The 24,124-nt window shown below is 23.0% G+C and overlaps 11 protein-coding genes across 11 annotated transcripts in view; 3 read left to right on the top strand and 8 right to left on the bottom strand.

The window, feature by feature from the left end:
* Positions 1-787: 787 nt before the first annotated feature.
* On the bottom strand, positions 788-3,872 carry hipA (I/LWEQ domain-containing protein; the record flags this gene model as incomplete). Its single annotated transcript, XM_001134537.1, has 3 exons — positions 788-3,054; positions 3,140-3,679; positions 3,797-3,872. 3 exons carry the CDS (start codon positions 3,870-3,872, stop codon positions 788-790), a joined length of 2,883 nt encoding a protein of 960 aa, XP_001134537.1.
* Positions 3,873-4,944: 1,072 nt separating this feature from the next.
* On the bottom strand, positions 4,945-7,593 carry DDB_G0285701 (hypothetical protein; the record flags this gene model as incomplete). The annotated part of the gene is made up of 2 exons (XM_633131.1): positions 4,945-7,043; positions 7,083-7,593. The coding sequence occupies 2 exons, from the start codon at positions 7,591-7,593 to the stop codon at positions 4,945-4,947; spliced, it is 2,610 nt and encodes an 869-aa protein (XP_638223.1).
* Positions 7,594-7,895: 302 nt separating this feature from the next.
* DDB_G0285699 (hypothetical protein) lies at positions 7,896-9,734 on the bottom strand (the record flags this gene model as incomplete). The annotated part of the gene is made up of 1 exon (XM_633130.1): positions 7,896-9,734. One exon carries the CDS (start codon positions 9,732-9,734, stop codon positions 7,896-7,898), a length of 1,839 nt encoding a protein of 612 aa, XP_638222.1.
* Positions 9,735-10,063: 329 nt separating this feature from the next.
* Positions 10,064-11,452, bottom strand: DDB_G0285697 (hypothetical protein; the record flags this gene model as incomplete). The annotated part of the gene is made up of 1 exon (XM_633129.1): positions 10,064-11,452. The coding sequence occupies one exon, from the start codon at positions 11,450-11,452 to the stop codon at positions 10,064-10,066; it is 1,389 nt and encodes a 462-aa protein (XP_638221.1).
* Positions 11,453-12,437: 985 nt separating this feature from the next.
* Positions 12,438-14,097, top strand: DDB_G0285695 (hypothetical protein; the record flags this gene model as incomplete). Its single annotated transcript, XM_633128.1, has 2 exons — positions 12,438-12,486; positions 12,575-14,097. 2 exons carry the CDS (start codon positions 12,438-12,440, stop codon positions 14,095-14,097), a joined length of 1,572 nt encoding a protein of 523 aa, XP_638220.1.
* A 211-nt stretch (positions 14,098-14,308) lies between these two features.
* DDB_G0285693 (hypothetical protein) lies at positions 14,309-17,146 on the bottom strand (the record flags this gene model as incomplete). The annotated part of the gene is made up of 2 exons (XM_633127.1): positions 14,309-16,676; positions 16,779-17,146. The coding sequence occupies 2 exons, from the start codon at positions 17,144-17,146 to the stop codon at positions 14,309-14,311; spliced, it is 2,736 nt and encodes a 911-aa protein (XP_638219.1).
* A 335-nt stretch (positions 17,147-17,481) lies between these two features.
* DDB_G0285691 (hypothetical protein) lies at positions 17,482-18,654 on the bottom strand (the record flags this gene model as incomplete). The annotated part of the gene is made up of 3 exons (XM_633126.1): positions 17,482-17,952; positions 18,039-18,316; positions 18,429-18,654. 3 exons carry the CDS (start codon positions 18,652-18,654, stop codon positions 17,482-17,484), a joined length of 975 nt encoding a protein of 324 aa, XP_638218.1.
* A 147-nt stretch (positions 18,655-18,801) lies between these two features.
* DDB_G0285733 (hypothetical protein) lies at positions 18,802-19,037 on the bottom strand (the record flags this gene model as incomplete). Its single annotated transcript, XM_633125.1, has 2 exons — positions 18,802-19,002; positions 19,035-19,037. 2 exons carry the CDS (start codon positions 19,035-19,037, stop codon positions 18,802-18,804), a joined length of 204 nt encoding a protein of 67 aa, XP_638217.1.
* A 332-nt stretch (positions 19,038-19,369) lies between these two features.
* DDB_G0285689 (hypothetical protein) lies at positions 19,370-21,277 on the top strand (the record flags this gene model as incomplete). Its single annotated transcript, XM_633124.1, has 1 exon — positions 19,370-21,277. One exon carries the CDS (start codon positions 19,370-19,372, stop codon positions 21,275-21,277), a length of 1,908 nt encoding a protein of 635 aa, XP_638216.1.
* A 638-nt stretch (positions 21,278-21,915) lies between these two features.
* On the top strand, positions 21,916-23,256 carry DDB_G0285687 (hypothetical protein; the record flags this gene model as incomplete). The annotated part of the gene is made up of 5 exons (XM_633123.1): positions 21,916-22,001; positions 22,050-22,135; positions 22,213-22,322; positions 22,409-22,579; positions 22,669-23,256. The coding sequence occupies 5 exons, from the start codon at positions 21,916-21,918 to the stop codon at positions 23,254-23,256; spliced, it is 1,041 nt and encodes a 346-aa protein (XP_638215.1).
* A 55-nt stretch (positions 23,257-23,311) lies between these two features.
* The window catches only part of DDB_G0285685 (hypothetical protein), a gene marked incomplete at both ends in the record, with an annotated part of 1,485 nt that continues 672 nt past the window's right edge, over positions 23,312-24,124 (bottom strand). Inside the window, 2 exons of the mRNA XM_633122.1 lie at positions 23,312-23,965; positions 24,081-24,124. The exon at positions 24,081-24,124 is cut by the window's right edge and continues 127 nt beyond it. Of these exons, the coding sequence (XP_638214.1) occupies positions 23,312-23,965; positions 24,081-24,124 (698 nt within the window). The remainder of the gene's footprint in view (positions 23,966-24,080) is intronic.

Here is a 24,124-nt window from a genome sequence, read left to right as displayed (position 1 = left end):
TAAATTTTTATTATTATTTATAATTTTTCAAGGAAAAAAAATAAAAAAAATAAAAATTTCAATTAATTCACCATTTACTTTCCGGAGAAATCTCGATCTAAGATGTTGAAAATAGTTAAATTTTAATAAATAAAAAAATATTCAATAAATATCTATTTTTTTTTTTTTTTTAATATTGTATCAACAAATATTATTTTTTTTTTTTTTTATTTTTTTTTTTTTTTTCGACAAAAATCGGTTTAAAAAAGTTACCATCAAGGCTATAAATAGATTTATTGTCCAAAAAATAATATCACTTAAATTATTAAAAAAAAATTAAAACCCTTTAAAATTTATTTTTTTTAAAAACAAGCAGAAAAAAAAAAGCCAATAACAAAATAATTCAATTTTTCAAGATTATTTATTAGGAATGTTTTGAATTATAAACAAGTTTCTAACCTTGTAGGAATAAAATTAAACAAAGAATCTGATACATTATATCACTAATTAATATTAAATAATAGTTCAAGAGTTGTCGGGTTCCTATTGGATGATGAAATATAAACCCATTGTAAATCATTTTTAAATTTAATGAAATTTTCTTGGAAGATCTTTTTCTAAGAGATTTAGAAAATTAGAAAATTAAAGGTTTAGAGAATTAGAAAAAAAAAAAAATTATATATATTTATTTCCTAAACATAAAATTATTATAATTTTTATTAATAAATTAAAATTTTAAATTATTTTATTATTTTTATTTACTAAAATTTGTTTTTGGTTTTATTTTTTATTTATTTATTTTTTTTTTTTATTGATTTTCGTCATATTGTTTCTTTCTAATAACACTTAAACCTTTTCTAGCGACTTCTAATTCTTTTTCTAATCTGAGAATTGCCATTTGTTGTTCCATTTCTTTAACTTTATAACCAGTGACAGTGAGTTTATCGAAATCGATATCCTCTTCAGAGGCGACTTTAGCAGCGACAGCTTTGGCTGCAGCCACTAAAAGATTGGTTGCATTGGATACGGATTTGGCAGCATTTGAAAGTTTATGTTGAGAAGGACTATTGATATCAGATTTAGATTTACAAGCAGAGACCAATTGAGAAGTTGCAGCAGTTACAGCCATCGAAGTTGCAATGAGAGCTTCTTCTGTACCACCTGGGATCTCTTGACCAGATGCTGTCTTGTTGGCATTATCTACCAAAGCTTTAGTGGCTTGGGCAACAGATTTTGCAGCAGAGATTAAACCTTCAGCCCAAGTTGGATCCTTTCTATAGAGTGGACCACCATCACTTGTTCTACCCTTTTCGACACGTTCTCTTTGTGCTAAAGTGGCGGCACCAACCAATGTGGAAGTAGCACCAGTGATTGCCATAGCAGCCTCAAGGATTGCCTCAGCAACATCTGGTGAATCACCCTCCTTCTTTGGAGCTCTCTTTGATTTTGCGGCCAATAATGAGTTTGCAGCATCTTCAATGGTTTTAGCGGCAGCCAATAGTTCACGTTCAGCAACATCATCCAAATCAAAACCATTCTCTAAATATTTCTTCTCGGCTTCAATTCTTTCAGCGTCAGCTTGTTGAGCCAATGCATCCAAATTATTGATACCAGTTTTAAGGGAAGCAAAATTGTTTGCCAATCTCTTACGATCTTCATCATCATTACATTGACCACCTTGGAGTCGAATTGATTCGAAAAGATTTTGAGTGAGAGCACCAATTTTTCTTGCGGCATCCATAAATTTACTTTGTGACTCTGGATCTAAAATTAATCTTGATGAACCCTTGGCATCAAAGAATAAACTCTTCAAAGAGTTTGAAACTGTATTGACCGCAGAGAAAATATCCATTTCTAAATCATCACCCTCTTGATTACAAAGATCGGATAAACGTTGAGCTTGTTGTAAATGATTAACCAAATCCTCGATAACCAATTGATGAGTTGCCTCTTGATTACCCATATTGTTTGGATTATCCAATTGTGAGAGATATTGTTGAATTGAACCAGCAGCCAAACCAAACTCTTTCTCTAATCTTTGAAGTCTTGTACGTTCAGTCCAATCTCTGATGGCAATGAGTTGTTCACGTAATTGTTCATTTTGTTTAACCACTTCGGCAGTGTAATTATCATTGGTTGAACTCATATCTTGTAATCTCTTTCTTGCTGATGTTACCTCTTGAATCATAGCTTCACGTTCCGATAATTTCAATGTGAGTGCTTTATTTTTATCTTGTTCCTCTTGAAGTAATCTTTCCAATTCCTCAATTCTTGCTTTGAGAGCATTGATCTCTTGTGTATTGTTGACAGTCTTTGTAATGATTTTAGTGATAACTCTAGTTTTTCCTTGACTATCAGTATTGGAACTGGCTGTTGTTGATTTTGGTGGTGAAGCTGGTTTATCAACTGATGCTTCTTTCTTTTCCAAAGCTGGTGGTGTACTAGTTGAACGTTGTCTTGTTGGTGCATCATCACCAAATGTTACCCATTGAGCTGATGATTGAGGTGAAATTTGAGGTGGTGATTGCTGTTGTTGCTGTTGTTGCTGAGCGGCAGCCAAAGCAGCAGCTTGTTGTTGTTGTAATAATTGTTGTTGTTGTAGCTGTTGCTGTAGCTGTTGTTGTTGTAAAAGTTGTTGTTGTTGTAGCTGTTGTTGTTGTAATAATGCAGCTTGTTGTTGTTGTAATTGTAAATTTGGATCAAATGGTTGATTGGAACCAAACTGACCCCACATACTATTATCTTGTTGTTGTTGTTGCATACCATAAGGTGCGCCATAAACCACTGGTACCGTTTGACGAATGAATACAGGTGTTGGTACTGGAACTGGAATTTGTTCAGGTGGTGGTGTTGGTGGTTCCTTTACAACTGGTGGTGGAATTGCCTGTGGTTTGGCCTTTGGTGCCTCTCTAACTTTTCTAATAAACTTTGGAGGATCTGGTGGTAAATTTGGTACTGCAATAACACTAGATACACTTGTAATTGCACTTGCATTTAAAAAAAAGTTTCTCAATGTTTGATATTGACCATAAAATCTTTTAATTGAAAAATCCATAACTTCTTTATTATCAACCTCTGTTAAAATTTAAAATTTTAAATATTAATAACCATTATTTTTTTTTTTTTTTTTTTTTTTTTTTTTTTTTTTTAAATACATTACTATCAATTAAATTTGTTAAAAAATGTACAACTAAAATATAGATAGCATAAGATTCTAAAACTAATGGAATGAAAGCAGAAGTTTTACAATCATTATAAGGTGTTGCTGATACGATTGAATTATGCATTCTAAAGACAGCATCAGTTAAATCCATTAAACGATTTACAGTTTGTAAACCTTTGTCAACTTCAATTGACTCGGGTCTATGATTCTTGCTATAGTTCTCCAAGGATAATCCACCATCAAATTCTGGATGTGCTTGATGAAAACGTATTTTATCAATGATTAATGTACAATAGTCTGCTACCAATCTACCAAATCCTCTATTATCAAAACGTGCCCAATGATCTCTCAAATTCTCAAACCATCCAACTCTACTAATTGTATCACTTAATACATTCTTTGGTCCCTCTTGTACAACCTTATGAATTGTAATCAATGATTTCCAACAAACAACATCACTAGTATCTAATGGTCTTCTATATAATTCCATATAAAATGTTCTTGCACTATTTTCATTATAACATTCTAAAACAATTGCTATTTTTAAAAAAAAAAAAAAAAAAAAAAAAAATTATTATTATTAGTAAATTTTATTTAATGATTATACCAAAATTTTTGAGAAAAAAAAATATATATATAAATATATATATTTACATCTGACATGTTTTCTTTTTGGCGCTGTAATTTTAGAGTTTGTAGCTTTATGGACAATTGCTTCAAACTCTGTCATTATTGATATATTATATTAATTATTATTATGATTATTATGATTTTATTATTATACAAATAAATAAAAAGTTTAAACCTATATAGTTTATTTGATGTATATGTGTGTGGTTTTTTTTTTTTTTTAAAAAAAAAAAAATAAATAAATAGATAAATATATTATAAATAAATATTAAATTAACAATAAAAATAAAAAAAACAAAAAAAAAAAAAAAAAAACAAAGAAAAAATAAAAGAAAAAATTAAAAAAAATATGAAGGGTGGGTGGGTTTACGTGTGGGTTGGAAAATAAAATAAAATATTATAAAATAAATAAATAAAATTTAAAGTAACACGCCTATACAATACAATTGCTACTTTTTCTTTTTTTTTTTTTTTTTTTTTTTTTTTTATTAATTAATAAATTAATTTATAACTTTTAAAATAAAATGAAAAAAAAAAAAAAAAAAAAAAAAAAATTAAAAAAAAAAAAAAATAAAAATTAAATTTAAATTAATTTTAATATTTTCATGTTCGAATCTTTTATTTGAAAAAAAAAAAAAAGTTTAAAAGAAATCAATTTGTCATATGAAAAATTATACTGGGACAAAAAAAATAATAATTTTTTTTTTTTTTTTAATATTCTATTATTTTTTTTTTTTAAATAAAATTATTTTCCTATAATCAGTAAAATGATAAAAGAGGATAGATTTAAATTTTTAAATTATTATTTTTTTAACTTTAATCAGATAAAAGATAAAAAAAAAAATCAATTTTATTGATTAACAAAATTAAATAAATAAATTAATTAATAAATAATAATTATTTAAAAATTCTATCCTCTTTTATCAAAAAAAAAAAAAAAAAAAAAAAAAAAAAAAAAAAAAAAAAAAAATCTCAGAATGCGGTCATTTTATATATTATTGGTTTTATTAAGGTTGGATGTAAAAATTTCAGCATTAAAGTGGTGAAAAGAAATTTTATGCAGCGTTGGGTTTGTTGCCTCTTTTTTTTTTTTTTAATTTTATTTTTTTATTTTCCATGTGACTCCCCTTAGGTTTTATTGATTTTTTTTTTTTTTTATTATTATTATTATTTTACCAGGATTGAATGTTAGAAATTTGATTTAAAGATTCTAAAATTGATTTTATAATATTTTTTATTTTTGGGTTATATTCAATTCCTACATGAGCAATATTATAAGATCTTTTAAAAATATACTTTGGGTTACAACCTACAAAAGAGTTTGAATATTGTTCAATTTCATTGAGTAAATCAACTAAATGATAATAATTACCAAGTGCAATAATTTTTGCAATATTTCTAGTATTTTCAAAAAACCATTTTTCCATAGTATCTCTATTGAAATGAGTAGAATTATTAATTATTTTAACTCTCTCTGATAATAAACTACCATTGCATATATTAATTTCAATTGATTTACAATATTTATAATTTTTCATAGTTTGAGGAATAACGACATATTGATAATGATTTAAATTATTAATTTTAAAATTTAAAATATAATTGAAAATATAATTTGAATTCCAATTATTAATATTTTGATTCTCACAAATTGAAACCAATAAATCCTCACTAAAATATAGACCCAATGTTTCAGTCATATATTTAATCGATACCCTATTTGTACAAAAATTAATTGAAAATTTTAAATTACCAATATCATTATCAAATAGGAATTGAATGAAATCTAAATCATTACTTCTTACTACTTTTATACCAATAATTTGAGAATCCCATTTAAAATAATCTTTATATTTCCTAAAAATGAATTTAAACAATTCTTTATTCCCAACAAATAAAACTGCACTAAATAGCCTATCAAGTGGTGGGGTTACTATTTCAAAATTATCACTCTTTAAATTCTTTTTTGAAATTTCTGAAAATTCATTCCATATTTTTGAATTATATCCACTTATTACATTCATTATTTGTTCAATATTTTCAAAAACAATTCCAATTTCATTATTTAATAAAATATGTTGTAATAATACTCTATTTGGTATTAAAGAATTTATTGAATTTTTTAAAATTATTGATAAATATTGAATTTGATCTTGAATTTTAATTTTTTTTGTATCAAATAAATTTTCAAATTTATTATTATTATTATTATTAATGTTTGTATTATTATTATTATTATTATCAAAATTATAATAATTATTAATATTACTTATATAATAAACTAATGATGTATCTTCATCAACTTTGTCATTAATTTTTAAAAATGATACTAATTCTTTATGATTGAAATAATTATTTTCAAGAAAATTTATTAATTTTGAATCAGAATTAAAATTTGCAATCTTTAAAATTGAAGTACATATATCAACTATTGAAGTTTGATTTTTAAATTTATCTAATGAACTTGTTAACAAATTATATTCACCATATTCTCTTGCAAAATCAATAACCTTCATACAAAGTACATCCCTTTTTATAAAATCTAATGGTACTAAAAATTCAAAAATAAATATTCTTTTTATTTCTTTTTCAATAAAATAATCAATTTCATTATTATTATTATTATTATTTTTATTATTTTTATTATTATTATTATTTGTTGAATCAATAAATATATTTTTAAATTTTGAAAATATAGTACTGGATGATGATGATGAAGAAGATGATGTAGTTTCTAAATTATTTGAATTTAATATTTTTTCAATTTTTAATAATAATGAATTATAATCAATATTTTTATTAAATTTATCATTAAAATAACCTAAACTACAAACGAAAATTGAACATTGAATGAAATCAAGTAATTTATTTTTAAAATTAATTTTTGAATCATTTAAAGTATCATTGAATTTTTCATTGATTAGATATGGTATAGCATAACTATGATATAAAATTGGTGAACCAAGTTGATATAATCTTTTAAATAATTTAAATTCAAGTTGAATTAGGTTTTCAAAGAATTTATCAAAAATACCTGAATAAAGTGTTGGTGGTTGATATTTAATTTCATCTAATAGATATTCAACTACTTTATTTCTATTTTCAGACATTAATGAAAAATGTAATGCCTTTAATTTATCCTTAAAACATGTTATCCCCATTTCTTTATGAATAAATTTAATTATTTCTAAATTTCCAATTTTTAATGATAAATCTAAATAATCATCATCATCATTATCACCACCATTATTTTTAAAAATTATTTTATTATCTTTTGAATAATAATAAACTAATTTTAAAAATTCAATACATTGTGTATGTATTGCAAATTCTATTAAATTAATATCTCTATAATATGTTAAATTTGGATGATTTAATTTAATATTAAATAAATTATTTGAATTAATTTTAAAAAATTGTTTTAATAATTCTAAATTAGTTTCTTTATTTTCTTTATCATTTTCACCACTATTATTATTATTATTATTATTATTAGCACTACAATCATTTTCAAGATTCATTATTTGTTTAATCACTATTATTAAATGGTCAAATGATAATTCAGTTTTATTAAAACAATGATTTGATTTAATTTTATCAAATAATAATGAATATTTTTTATTTGAAATTATCCAATCAAGTGTTGCTTCTTGATAGTTTACACAATATTTAAACAATGATCTTCCATGTGAATAACAATCTGTAATTTGTTGATTAAATTTATAAACATTTCTATAAATTGAATTTGATAAAAATTTATTATTAAATACTTGTTTATATAATTTATAAGTTTTATTTGATTTTTCATTATCAATATCCATTTTATTTTTATTTTTATGTGTTTGTGTGTTTATTGAGAAAGGGGCACACTGTTTTTTTATGGTTGAAAATTGGAAAAAAAAAAAAATAAAAAAAAAAATAAAAAAAAAAAAAAATATCTTTTCAAAAACCACACAAAAATTAATTAAAAAAATATAAAATTCAAAGAAATTAAATCAGATAAAAAAAAAAAAAGAAAAAGAAAAATATCTATAGATATTAATTACTATTATTACTCTCTTTTCTTTTACTATTATTTTTATTTTTTTTTTATTATTTTATTTTATTTTATTTTTTTTTTTTTTTAATTTAAATTTGGATTTTGTGATGAAGAGATTGCTCTGTGTGAATTTTTTGGTGATTGATTTTGTGATTGTGAAGTAAAAGTAGTAGTTGTTGTAGTGGTAGTTGTTGTTGTTGTGGAAGTATTGGAGTTGGATGGTGTTACATTTTTTACAGTTCTTTCAAGTGATAAGGCTTCAATGGATCTAGATTCCTTTTGTGTTAAAAATTTACCAGAATCAAATTGAAGTTTAATATCATCTTTTTTCTTTTTATCTTTACTAATACTACTTCCACTACTACTACTACCACCACTACCACTGCCACTTGGTAATATAATACTTGAATTTAAAGGTGATGATGTTACTTTTGGACTTTGTGTTAAAATACTTGATATATTTGGCGTACTTGATTGTTGTGGTTGGGGTTGGGGTTGTGGTTGTGGTTGTGATATTGGTTGTGTTTGTGGTGGTTGTGATATTGGTTGTGGTTGTGATATTGGTTGTACAGTTGTAGATGAGACGTTCAAAATACTTGTTGAGGTTATTGATGAAATTAAAGGTGTTGTGTTACTATTATTATCGTTATTATTATCGTTATTATTATTATTGTTATTATTATTATTATTATCATTTGGTTCGTTGCTATCATTATTATTGATACTATTATTATTATTATTATTATTATTATTATTATTATTATTATTATTATTATTATTATTATTATTATTATTATTATTATTATTATTATTATTATCATTATTATTATTATTATTACTATTATCATTATCATTATCATTACTATTATTACCATCATTATTATCAATATTTTTATTATTATCGTTATTATTAATTATTGTAGTTGATGATACCGTATATATTGTTGAAGAGAATGACTCATTTGTATTCTTTTCTTTTTCGCTTTCTTCTGAACTAATTTTTAATGGTTTATTTAAATTTTTATAATCGATTGTATCACTATTATTATTACTATTATTATTATTACTATTATTATTATTACTATTATTATTATAATTATTATTATCACTATTATTATTATCATCGTTATTTTCAAGCTGCATACCACTTTCATTACTATTTTGATTATTTAAATTTAATTCTATTAGTTTTTGTAATAAATTACCAGTATCATCAACAGTTGATCTATTTGGGGTATTCGTTGAAGAACTTGGCAAAGATGATGTACTTATTGATGAAGGATTAGTTATAGTAGATGTTGCATTGGGATTTGTTGTTGAAGAGGAGGAATTATTATTTAAAGCTAAAAGTGCAGGTTGTTGATCACCACCTACTAATCTTAATTTTAAAGTTGGATGTTTAACCATTCTAATACCTTGCCATAACCAAGGTGGAATATGTGGACAAACATCGATTTCAGCCTTGAAAGTTTCAACAAATTCAGCCTCCGAAGATGCGATTGTACCACCTCTAGTGAATCTTGTGAATTCTTGAAATATTGATGAAAGATTCCAGTTTTGAAGTTTTCTTAAACACATAAATATTGTACCTGTTACATTTGCACCATCTAAACAATGAATATACATTGGTAAATTGTTAGGTTCGATCATCATTTCCAATAATTGTGCTACTTGTGCTGCTGATAATGTCACATCATCTTTAAATTTGCTAACTGTAAAATGTTTCGTGGTGGTATTATATCTTTCACAAAATGTATAAAATGATTTAGTTGGTGGCTTTGGTGTTAATGATACAATCGTCTTTAACTTTAGTCTCTTTAAAAATCGAAAATTTCTATCTGTTGGATATGATCCCCTTAATAACCCTTCTTCAACTATTGCAAATCTAAATGGTGGAATTAATGGATCACTTGATTTAATCATTATTATTATTATATATATATACAATTATAAATAAATATTATATATATATATAATTATATGTTGAAGTGTTTGGTGGGTGAAATTAATTATAAAATAAAAATTGAAAAAAAAAAAAAAAAAAAAAAAAATGAAAAAAAAAAAAAATGAAAATGAAAAGATTTGGAAAAAAAAAAAAATAATTTTAATTTTTCTATTTTTATAATATACTTAAACCACCAAGTTGATTTAATTAAATCAAACTATAATTATAAAAAATGGTTTTTAATTTTTATATAGTTTTATTATTTACACTTTTTTTTTTTTTTTTTTTTTTTTTTATAAATAAAAATTTATACAATTTCAAGAACTTCAACTATTAACCTACCAGCTGAGACTTCAGCCATTTCTTCAACAACATCACCAGCTGCTTCACCCATTTCTACAACACCTCTTGCAAATTGTGCACCATTTTTTTCAATATCAGCAATTGCAGCACCACCTTCAGAAACAAATGCAGCGCCTCCTTTTCTTGTGGAATCAATAACAGTTTCACCAGTTTTCACAATGACTGAGGCTTCTTTTTTCACAGTTTGAACAACAGTTTCACCAGCATTGACAACTGCCTTACCATTATTTTTTACAGAGGTTACAACAGATCCACCAGCATTGACAACTGCCTTACCTTCATTTTTCACAGAGGTTACAACGGATTCACCAGCATTGACAACTGCCTTACCATTATTTTTTACAGAGGTTACAACGGATTCACCAGCATTGACAACTGCCTTACCTTCATTTTTCACAGAGGTTACAACAGATTCGCCAGCATTGACAACTGCCTTACCATCATTTTTCACAGTACTTACAACGGATTCACCAGCTTTGACAACTGCTTTACCTTCATTTTCAACTTTTACAACGGCAGCACTTGTTTTACTACTGGCAGCTTCTTTACCATGGCTGAAAATACTTTTGGCTTTATTCCAAATATTTACACCAGTGACTTTAACACCGTTGGCAGCCTCTTTAATACCTTCACTAACTAATCCCAATAATCCTGCAGGATTGTCAGATTCTTCATTAATATGTTTTCTTTCCTCAAGATAATAGTTACCATTTGGATTCTTTTGGTAAAAAGCAAGTTCTAAATCATTGGAAACTCCAGAGCCACCACCATTGCTATCATAGCTTTCAGAAGGTTTTGGAAAACTTGGATGATCATCAATGAATTCAATGATTTGTATATTTGTTGAAAAATTTAATCTAATCCATCTCGCCAAAAGTGCAAGGACATTAATCAACCTTCCATGTGGAATAAATGGCCCAGCTGGTGTTACTAAATTGGGTCCATTGATTAGAGCATTCAAATTGCCAACATTTAGTCCATTGAAAACCTGGGTAGATATCTCTTGATAAGCATATGAAACAATTCTACCACTAGTAGCCATATTATTTGGAGTTTGGGTCATTACACGCGCTGACTCTTCAAGATTTGCAACAATTTGTATCCTATGGGAATAGTAAATGTCAATACCTCCATTGTATCTGAAAAAAGTAACAATCACTCCTGGTCTAGCTGGTGTTTGAGAAAAAGCTTTTAGATTGGCACCCCTATACAGAAGTTTATTTTCTCCACCACGTAATGCTGATAATTCAAATACACCATAGTGTGGTTGTGGTGGTTGAGAATATACTATTCCAAAAAGAAAAAAATAAATTACAAGATTTATTAATTTCATTTTTTTATTTTTACTTATTTATTATTATTATTGATTCTATAAATAAAAATAAAATAAAAAAAAAATAAAAAAAAAGAAAACTCTTTTATACTCAAAAAAAAATATAAGAAGCATATAATAAAAACAATTAAAATAATTAATTTTATTTATTTTTTTTATTTTTTTTTTTTATTCAAATGTGCTTTTACATCTCAATATACAATCGATTGTACAAACAACTTTCACCAAATTTAATTTAATTTTTATTTTTTTTTTATTTTTATTTTTTTACTCTTTTCTCCCCAATTTGAAAAAAGAACTCGAGTGTTTGTAGTTTCCAAATCTGTTATCAAGATGAAAAAAACTATTTGCAATAATAAATTTTTAATTCAATATTTGAATATCAATAAAATAATTGCCCAACAACAACATGTGGTGACTGTTTTTTTATTTTGGTATTTATATATTTCGATACATAAAAAAAAAAAAAAAAAAAAAAATTACACATGTGGTGACTGTTTTTTTTTTTGGTATTTATATATTTCGATACATAAAAAAAAAAAAAAGTATTATTAATTTGTTTTTTTTTTTTTTTCTATTCAACAAAAAAAAAAATACAAAAGTGGTGTGGTAAAAATTTATTAAATAAATTTGGAATAATTTTTAATAATTTTATGAGAAATTATTTGATTAATTATTGGCCCACATCACAAAAATTATCCACCCCAAATCTCGTTAAAATTTTTACTCATTGGGAAACTGTTATTCATTATCATCATAAATTGCTCACCATTTAGTATATGATCATCTATATTGCCCATTAATAATTATATTATTAAATTTTGATTTATAATTATTTAATTTTTTTTTTTTTTTTTATTTTTTTTTTATTATTTTTATTATTATTTTTATTATTATTATTATTATTATTATTAATTTTTATTAAATATTATTTGTTATTAATTTTTTAATTTAAATCCATTTTATTTGAATAATAATTTCAAAAATGAGTTTGATTAATAATAATTTTTTTATTCCTGAAAAATTGTTTTTAGGTTTGTATTGATTTGTTTTTAAATTTTTATTTTTTGGAAAAAAATTGATTTAAATATTAATAATATTAATTTTTTTAAAAATTAATAGAAAAAGATGATTTTATTTATTTAACAAAAGGTGGTGTTGTTCCACAATCATTTGAAAGAGTTGCATTATCAAGTGAAAGTCCAAATTTGAATGAAATAAATTTTCACAAAAATGTTAAATTTATTTATTTTTTGGATGGTTATGCACATTATATTAAAAAAGAAATGATTCCAAGTTCAGTTATTGGTGCTATATTTTTTAATATTACCTATGCACTAACCAGTGAAAGTATACCAAATACTATTAAATTTATGGGTTTCAATGGCTATAAAAATCAAGTTACAAAGGAAATAGTTCAACCTTTCGTTTATCAATTGGGTGTTGGTGGTGATATGGGTTATCCTTTGAATAAAGAATTATTAGAAAAAGGCACAATAAAAACTTTATTGTTTGATGGTAATTATTCTCATCAAATTACAAATGAAAGTATAATAGACAATTTGGATTCTTTGTTAATAATAAAAACAAAATTCACCTTGGATGAAAATAGTTTAAGACCTCCTTTTAAAATTTACCCACCAATTTCCCCAAAAGGCATTTATTTTTGTGAGGGTTACAAATTCAATGTTATTAGTAAATTGTTTCCACCACTTGGATTTTGTACTCTAAAGCATGATATAAATATTCTAAACATTTCCAAACCAATTACAAAAGAACTATTTAAAGATTTACCAACAGATTATCGTGTAAATATTGGATGGGGGTACAAACATAAATTGAATGCTTGGATGATTGATAACTATGAAAGATCGGTTGGAATTGGTAATATTGTCCATCCAGTACCAGATATTTTCTTTGGTGAAAAGGTTAGGTTTTTTAATGGATACTCTCATAAAATTTCACCCTTTTCATATGGTTTACAAGTGCGGGAAATGGTTTTTGGCCAGGTAGATTTTGCTGTTACTAAAGATATAATGCCATCTATCAGTGTTCAACATTTATATTTTGAAAGAGGTTATAACCATAAACTTACTCCAGATATATTTTGTAATGTTAGATGTTTAACTGTTAATGGTATCAAATCTCATATTTTTAATAAAACTTCCTTGCCAAAATCAAATTGCTCAATCAGAGAGTTAACTTTAAAAAATTTAGATTTTCCATTTGATTCAAGCTTTTTCCCAACTGATGGTATTCATAAATTGGTACTTTGCAATGTTTCTCAAGTTATTGGAAATGATCAATTACCAAAATCAATATTTTCATTATCTCTAATAAAAGTGAAACTGGATCCAAAATTTAAATATCCTGAATCATTGAGTCATTTAAAAATAGAGGATATTGACCAAAAACTTACTAAAGAATCAATCCCAAGTGAACTAGAGTTTTTTGAACTTCTTGTTTATAAATTTCCATTATCCAAAGATCTTTTTCCAAATTCAATCAACCATATCGTAATAGGTGAAACAATCAATCCATTTACACATGATATGGCACCAGAAAGTCTTAAACTTTTAATGACAGCCCATGACTATAAATTTTTACCACTTGATAAACCTTTACTTAAATACTATTGCCAATAAATAAATAAATAAAAAAAAAAAAAATAATTTAAATAAAACTAAAATCATTAGATCCATCCATGATTAAAAATAAAATAAAAAAAAAAACCAAAATAAAATTAATTATAAAATAAATATTATTTTTTTTTTTGGTATTTTATTATTATAATTTATTTATTTTATTTTATTTTATTTTATTTTATTTTATTTTATTTATTTATTATTTATTTATTTAAAGTTTTGAACCTGGGTTATAATCTTTAATTGATAAAATTTTTTCTAAAGTTTCAATTTGTGAAGGTGTAAATGGTTCTCTATTTTTTTGATAAAGATATTGATCGAGAGGATTTTCAAAGAAAATTTCACCTTTATATTGATTTGTTTCATATTCTTCATATTGAAGTGCATCATCACCTTCTTCTTTTTCTTCTTCATATTGAATTGCATCATCATCTTCATATTCAAATATGACATCATCATCATCAACATCTTGAACTTTATCATCATCTTTTTCTTTATGTTGAACTGTATCATCATGTGTTTGTTTATGTTGAATTGTATCATCTTCTTTTTCTTCTTCTTGTTGGACTGTATCATCATGTTTTTCATTATGTTGAACTGTTTCTTGAGGTTTATTTTTAAAGAAGGCAGCATTCTTTTTAGAATGAATATATAAGAGATTTGAAACTATAGGATCTTTAATATTTCTATTTGCATGAGAGATGAGATTGAATAACTCTGGATCAACAAAGGGGCAATAAATTTCTCTTTCCTTAAACTTTTCCAAGACTTTTTGTAATTTACCAGTTCTACGAAGACGATTAAAATATTTAATGACAATATCTGTATCTAGATCTCTCCATACGTTTGGATCTTGAGCAATAAAAGCTTCAACAAAGTTTCCGTGCACGAAATCGACTAGATAATTTACGATTCTATTATTTAATAAAACAGTTTGATTCGAGAGTGAAGCATTGATTAATAATTTACCGTATAATTTGGCTGCACTTGTTCTATGAGGTGAGATGCTATTTTTAAAATTAACTATTCTCAAGATTATATCAAAGGTAGCATAATCCTTTCTTGGAATTTTATAATAAAAATCTAATAAACTATCCAAAGTTGATTCATATTCTTCAGAGGTTTCAATGGCTCTCAAATTTTCAAATAAATGATTTAATAATAAATTATTATATCCAACTGTAGTTGAATAATATTGAAGATTTTCAAATAAATCTTCAATTAAACTTGGTTGATTAATTTGATTATAATAAAATCTCAAATAACCCAAGAATTGATGAATTATCATATCTGTAAATTTCACCTCTATTTTCAAATCTGATACCATTTTAAATAATCTAATTGGATATTCAAATTTTGGTTGAGATAATAATTTTTTAAAAATTTCTAACAATTCATTTTCATTTGGTACCAATTCATTATTTAAAAATTCTTCTTTTTCTTGTTCTTTTTCTTTTTCTTTTTCTTGAATTTGTTGTTCATTATTTTGTTCATTTGGTTCTTGTTGTTCTTGTTGTTCTTGTTGTTCTTGTTGTTCTTGTTGTTGTTGTTCTTCTAGTTGTTGTCGTTCTAGTTGTCGTTTTTCTTTTTTTTGTTGGTATTGTGGATTATCATCATTACCAAAATTTACAATATCAAAAATATATTTTGGCATATTTCTAAATTGTTCAATCCAATAAACACCATAATGGTCACTAACGACTTGAAATGAAATAAATAATGTATTGAAGTGTGGAATCTGATCATATTTAAAAAAGTAACTGTCTAATACTTTAACAATACCAAATGCATCAATTCTTAATAGACTAATATTCAATTCTTTTTGAGCTTGTTTATATTCTTCACTATATCTATCAGTGTCTGGTCCTTTTAATGGATTCGGTTGTTCACATGGTATAGTTGATGGTAGTTCATTATTAATGAAACTATAAATCTCTTTATAGATCGTTTCTAATCTTGGGTAAGCGTCAGTTCTAATTGGTCGAATTGTTTTTTTATTTAATCTCTTATTATAGGTCTCTTCATATTTTACTCTATCTTGGTTTCCCCAAACTTTTGCCCATTTATATTTTAGTTTTTTTTCGAAATAATTTGTGAATACTAGTACGGTATCCATGTTTATACCAATATCGAATTCAGTAAAACGAGATCTATAAACTTTTATAGCTAAATCAATACGACGAAATTCTAATAAAACTTTTATGGTTTCATTTGTAATAAAATCCTTTTTTTTGTAATTTTGTTTTTTCATTACTTTTTCAAAGATTTTAATCACCATTTTATTCTTTCCAGCAAGATCATAATTTACAATTGAATAAAAATAACAATTGACTAAATCATTTTTAAATTCATCTTTACTAAATAAATAATCCATTATTTCTTCAAGAAGCTCTTCTTTCTTTTTTGATTCATCTGTCGCAAACATTTTCGTTGAATTTTCAATATTTTCAAATAATCTTTGAAATACTGAATGCATTCTTAAATAATGTTTTATTTTTAATAAATGTAATGACCATATATCTTCTTTTATATATTCAATATCTGAACAATTTAAAATATTTGTTACTATTTTAACAGCTCTATAATAATATTAATAATAATAATAATAATAATAAAAATAAAAATATTTAGATATATATATATTTTTTTTAAAAAAAAAATAATAATAATAATTTACTTACTTTTTTGATAGAAAATCAGGTATTTCGGAAGTAAAATCAACATTTTTTGAAAAAAAATAAGGACTTTCAAGGTTTGAGTTATTATTATTACTATCATTATTATTATTTATATTAATGTTATTATTTTTATTATTATTATTATTATTATTATTATTATTATTATTATTATTATTATTATTATTATTTTGATTATTTTTAGGAAAGAATGGTTTTAACTTTGGTGATTCATTTTTATAGCTTATAAATTTTGTTGAAAAATAATTTTTATAAATTATTGGTGTTATAGATTTATTTTTTAATGACAATGGCGATGATAAAAATAATAATGTATTTTTATTATTTTTTGAAAACAATAAATTTTTAATCATGGCAATCAGGTTGGTGGGTGTTTAATGAAAAAAAAAAAAAAAAAAAAAAAAATTAAAAAAAAAATAAAAAATAAAAATAAAAAAAATAAAAAAATAAAAAATGTTTTTTTAATTTCATTTTTTATTTTCAACCTCAACAGTGCATTATGTTAATTTTATTTTTGACAAAAAGTGTTATTTTAAAATTACTTTTTTATATTTTTTTATGTATATATATTTTTTTTTTTTTTTTATTATGTTAAAATTGATAGGCAATTAAAAGATAAATAAATAAAAAATTTATAACCTTAAAAAAAGATAATACTATTAAAACACTGTTTTTTTTTTTTTTTTTTTTAATCATTTACTTTTAATTCAATTTCATTTTTTGAAGAAGAAGATGTTGATGATGCTGTAGAGATATTTGAACTAATTCCATAATTTACATTTTTTGTTTGAATTGGACTGAATGAATATAATATAAAATAATTTTTAAAACTATCACCACCCAAAGAATACATAATAATTAATAGTTGAGAGAATTCTAAAAAACAAACAAACATATAAAATATATAATTCTCTTTATCATAGTCTTCAAGTTTTAAAATTTGATATTGTATTAAATATAATACAAGTGCCAAAATAACAAATAAAAATAATAAAATACATAATCTAATAACCCTTTTATATTGTTCTTTTAACTTTTCAATTTTACTACCATTCATTTCATGACTTTTCATACCTCTTACTAATATAAAACCATTTATTATATAAAATGTACCAATACCACTAATAATTACAACTTGAACAGGACCATAAATTAAATTCTAAATTTTATAAAAAAAAAAAAAAAAAAAAAAAAAAATTTAATAAATTAATTAATTTTAGTTTATTAATTTATAATAAAATTTACCATTAATTTAACATAATAAAAATTACAAATAGTTTGTGAAATAGTCCAAATTATTAAAACTAATCCAATTAAATATGTAGCATTCCAAGCAGCATTTATATTTTTAGCTACAACATTCTTACTTAAAAAAAAAGAATATAATAATGACATCCAATATCCTGCAATTGATACCCAAAGTAAGTATTGAAATAACGTACCCCAAATACTCATAGCTGACCATACTGAACCATTATAAATTGATTTATCATAAAAAAAGACTCCAATCATTGCCATTCTCACTTTTTTATTTCCCAAAATTAATTTTAAAAAAAATAAAAAAATAAAAAAAAAATATAAAATAAATAAATAAATAGTTTTAAAAATAATTAAATAAAAAAAAAAATATATTACTTAAAGAAAATAATGTAATTGTGACATATGAATAAATTCTAGCATTTTTTAAATAAAATTTTTTTGATTTCTCTTTTTCAATTTTAATTTCTTTTAAAGTTTGGTTTAGAGATAAAATAAAAAATATTAAAAAAATAAATAACCTAATTATTGATAATCCTAATATGGCTTTATTTATTGTTTCATTTGATGTAAATTCATCTAATTTTATTGCTTTATATCCCATTTTATCAAAAATTTTATAATTATTTATTTTATTTTACTTTCTTTTATTTTTTTTTTTTTTTTTTTTTTTTTATAATGTAATATTAAAGAAAAGACATAACAAAAAAAAAAAAAAATTTTATTCATCATATTTAAAAATAAAAAGGAGTCAAAATAAATTATCCCAAAAACCTAAATAAATATTATCAGAGATTAGATTTTTAAAATAAGTTTTTTTTTTTTTTTTTTTTATGTATAATAAAGAAAAAACAAAAACTGTCAAATAGAAATCATTTAAAATTGTCCAACACCATTCTTTTTGAGGGAAAAAAAAAAAATCCAAATATGAAATCACATCAAAAAATCTTATCTTTTTGTTTAAAAAAAAAAAAAATTTTAAACCATTTTTATTTATTGGACAAAAAAAAAAAAAAAAAACAAAAATAAAAAAATAAAAAATATTAATCCTAACCATGTGTTTTCATATAAAAAAAAAGATATTATTTCTAAAAAAAAAAAAAAAAAAAAAAAAATTTTAAAAAAAAAATAAAAATGTTATTTTGTTTGTATTACCTATTTTTTTTATGTTTAATTCCTACACTTTCCTTTTAGACCGTAAGCTAGGTTTTTTGTATTACCAATCTTTTTTTTTTTTTTTCACTGAAATTCGCAAAAAATAAAAAAAAGTCAATTTTTTTTTTTTTTTTTTTTTTTTTTTTTTTTTTGGCTAACTAAAAATGTTCTCTGAGGTCAAAGGAAACCCCATTAATAATAATAATAATAATAATAATAATAAAAATAAAAATAATAATAATAATAGCAAACTTGAATTCATTTTTCAAGTATTAGTATCAATAATATTATTATATAATACCATTAATAAAAACAATGAAATTAGCTTGATTGAAAATTTTTATAAAAATAGTTTCTTAATTTTATCTACCACCATCAACATTTGTTATCAATTTTTTATTAAATTTAATTTTACATCTAAAAATTTACATTCAAGATCTCATAAAAATAATAATGATGATAATAAATTATTAGTAGAAAGACAACAATCAGATTGGGGATTAGGTTTAGGAATATCATTAATACCTAATATATTATTAGTTATTTTATTAACATTAAATAACAATAATAATAATAATAATAATAACTATTTCACAATAATATCATTATATCAAATTTCATTATCAATAATATCACCACTATTTTTATTTAATCATATAAATACATATAGAAATTCAAAAATATGGAAGCCTTCGTCATCATCATCACACCAACCTTCTTTAACAAAAAAAGAATATACAAATTTCATAATAATATTTTTAATCACTTTAATAATCTCTTTTACAATATTCTTTGACAATGAAATTAATTTTAATAATTTAAAGTTAACATTATTTTTATTTTTATTAAGTTTTATATTTTTAGTAATAACAAAACAATTACTCTATAAATTACCAAATAGTTTTACAATAGGAGAAGCTTCAATTATTTCTCAAATTATTACTATACTATTATCAGAATCAATTAGATATTTTTATAATTTATTTATTAATAACAATAATAATAATAATAATAATGATAATAGTATTAATAAATTTTCTAGAATAAATATATTATATTGTTTTTATAGTTTAATAGTTGGTTCATTATTTATTGTTTTTTTAAATAGTTTATTTAATGTTGCAAAAAGTTTAAGAAAATTAATGACAGATTATAATAATAATAATAATAATAATAATTTAATAAAGAATATAATAATAAAGAGTAGTTTATTTTATTTTTTAGTAATTTTTATAATAGTTGGTATTATTTATCCAGTATTATCATATCAATTGAATGGTGAGAATCCATTTATTTGGGTATTTGAATATATTGGATCAAGTGATAGAATAAAGTATACAATTGGATTATGGATGGTATTATTGGTATTCACTATATTTTCATATCAACCAACCATTCATTCTAGTATACCAATGATTATCTCTAGAAAGTATTTTCATATACTGGCAATAGTGATGTTTACTCCACCACTACTATTGGAAGGTGACGATGATATGTATAAATTCATGGTCTTAAGCTATTCAGTTTCCATTAGTGCTTTAATATTATTGGAACTATTAAAATACTCACTTGCACCACCATTAGCATTACCAATTAGACATTACATGGACAGATTCTTGGATGACCGTGATTCTGGACTAATTACAACTACCCATATTTATCTATTACTAGGCTGTTCAATACCTTTGTTTTTAACTTTCTTTATGGATTTAATTCATCTTGGTAGTAGTGGCATCCAATCAAATTCTTATCATTTCTTATCACCATTCTCTGGTATATTAACAATTGGTATTGGTGATACAATGGCTTCTTATTTCGGTGTAAAATATGGTAGAAATAAATGGTTTGGTTCACAAAAATCAATTGAAGGCACTGTAGCTGGTTCCATTTTTACTATTATTGCCTCTTTATTGCTTTATTGGTTTTGTTCTGCAAGTGGTTCCTCCTTGACAATCTCTTCAATTTTAAAAATAATTGTCACTTCAACCTCTTGCTCTTTAATGGAAGCATCCACTACTCAAATAGATAATTTAATATTACCATTATTTTATTTCACTCTTATAAATTTATAATAAAAATAATAATATATTTGTTAAGAAAAAAAAAAAAAAAAATATATAAAAAAAAACAATCAATGTCTTTGCAGATAATTTTTTTTTTTTTCATAAAAAATATCATTCACCAAACTGCGAAAGTTTTAAAAAAAAAAAAAAATTATTAAATAAATTGGATTTGTTATTGCAAAAGTTGACTTTCTATTAATTTTTTATTTTTTTTTTCTTTTTAATACTAATAATTTAGTTTCCAAAGAAAAAAAAGAACAACGAAATCTATTTTTGAATGCATTTTGGTGCAATTTTTTAATTTAACATTTAGTCCTAAAAAAAAAAAACAAAATTCGTCCGAGATATTATTAAAAAAATAAAAAAAAAAAAAAAATTGGCCAACCACAAGCCATAATTTTTTATTCAGCAAACCATCTTAGATTTCCACATTTTTTTTTAATTGAAAATTTATTAATATATGGCTTTCAATGACAATGGTTATTAGAATAAATTTTTTAATCCTTAAGTCTTTTTATATTTTGTTGGGTATCAAAAAAAATTCTTCCAGTCTTACTTATTTTCAAAAACTACCTCACTAAAAAGTAAAGAGAAATAGAAAAAAAGAGATAAATTTCTAAAATTTTTTAATTTGTAAAAATAAAGGAATGGTGTTTAAGAATGAAGTTTTGGACGAATTTACTACGTCTGATCCTGTTAATAAGGCAATCCTTGGTTTGTCCATTATTAGAATGTTGATATTCTTTTTATTTTTTTTATTAAACTTAAATCAATCAATTAGAGAATTCATTGCAGCAAGAAAAAGAAATGTTTATTTTACAAATGCACGTTTGGTTACTTATATCTGTATTACTATTTACCCATTAAGTACGTATGAAAAAAAAAAAAAAAAAAAAAAAAAAAAAAAAAACTAATTAAACTCTTTTTTAATTTTTAATAATTAGTCAAAACTGCAATGATTGGTGAATTTTTGGGATATGATAAAAGTATTTATAGAGGTTCAGTTATGGCAGTTATGAGTATCTGGGCAACTATGTTTCAATATTTTGAATGGGTAAGATATTTTTTTTTTTTTTTTTTTTTTTTTTTTTTTTTTTTTAGACTAATAAAATTTATTTTTTATTTTTAAATTAAATATAGGTTTTTATTGCTTGTTATTGGATGAGTCTTTTATATACTTTCTTTTTAACCAAAGATTATGTAAAAACTAATACTAAAATTGTTTGGATTGCATCTTGGTCAATTGTAATTATTTTAATTATTTGGACAATTGTTCAAACAGTTTTTAATTTTTACAATCTCCCACTAATGGTAAGTTTTTTGTACCATAAAAAATAAAAAAAAATAATTATCTATACTAAAAAATTTTAAACAATATTTAAAAAATTTTAAAAATTTAGGATAGAACATATGGTGTTGGACAAGTTATTTTAATTGTTAGTATTGGTATTTTTTATTTTGTTAATGGTGTTTTATTAATTAGAGAAATGAAAAAGAAAGGAAAAGTTAAAAGTTTTCAAAAAGGTTATAAAAGAATTATTTTTTTATCTTTTGCACTTTTATTATTAGTTTTTGGTGCATTATTTATGTTTGTTGTTCAAGTACTAATTTTAAAATGGAATGGAAAAGAAACTGGAAATTATATTTTTTATTTAATAGCTTCACTTATTGAATTTACTCAATTACCAATTGTAATGTATTCATTGGGTGGTGATTCATTTAAAAGATATATAATTTTATATAATCAAAAATTACCAGAAGATCCAAAGAGTGAATATTATAGTGGTGTATCTTCATCAACTGTTGATAGTAACTATAGCTCTGATGCACATGATAATAATAACAATATTAAATTAAAAAACATTCAAACTCAAAAATCAATAGATTCAAGTGTGATCTCAAATATTTCTTCATCAAATGTTAGTAATGTCAGTGAATCTCCAAATATTAGTTGTTCAAATTTAGATTCTAGTGAAAATTCTGTTTAAAATATTAAAATAAATCTATTTTTAATTTAAATTTGTTATCCCTTTTTTTTTTTTTTTAATATTTATTTAACTCTGTGGACAATGATAAATTAACAGCTGAAGAGTTTAATGTTGATGATGAAATATTATTAAATGTTGAAGTTGATGTATTATTTGTAATGTTTGAAGATGTTAGTGAATAGGCTGAGGTGTTATTAAATGTGGATGCTGTCATTGTAGTTTCTGTATTTCTAGATACCATCGACGAATCATTGACATCCAATGATATTTCACCACAACTTTTATTAGCTGAAGAACCTGCACCACCTGCACCACCACCGCTTGTTGTATATCCTTTAGAGCTAAGAGTTTCATCATATTTAAAGAATTTAAAATAAGGTTTAAAAGAATCTCCACCTAAAGAGTACATAACCACTGGTAATTGCATAAATTCTAATAAACAACTTACTAAATAAAATGCATAATTTGATGTTTGATGGTCTTCTGATCCTAATATCGGAAATTGTACTATGTATACTAAAAATACGCTAACTACTAAAATTAATAATATAACTACCATTTTAACAATTCTATTATATCTTTCTCCTAATTGAGTATTTCCTGATTGATCATATTTTTTCATTGATTTAAATAATAGAACACCATTTATAAAATAAAATCCACCAATTCCACAAACAATAACAATTTGACCTGGACCATATGTTGCATTCTTTTTTTTTTTTTTTTTTTTTTAAACAAAAACAAATTATGGTTAGAAGAAAAAAAAAAAAAAAAAAAAAAAAAAACTATAATTATTATTATTAATTTTAAAATAAATTATTTACCATATAATCTACATAATAAAAATTAAAAACTGTTTGAATAATTG

The sequence above is a fragment of the Dictyostelium discoideum genome (assembly GCF_000004695.1).
Source record: "Dictyostelium discoideum AX4 chromosome 4 chromosome, whole genome shotgun sequence".
NCBI lineage: Eukaryota > Evosea > Eumycetozoa > Dictyosteliales > Dictyosteliaceae > Dictyostelium > Dictyostelium discoideum.
Note: the sequence above shows the minus strand (reverse complement) of the source record. Positions and strands in the feature narration are given on the sequence as shown.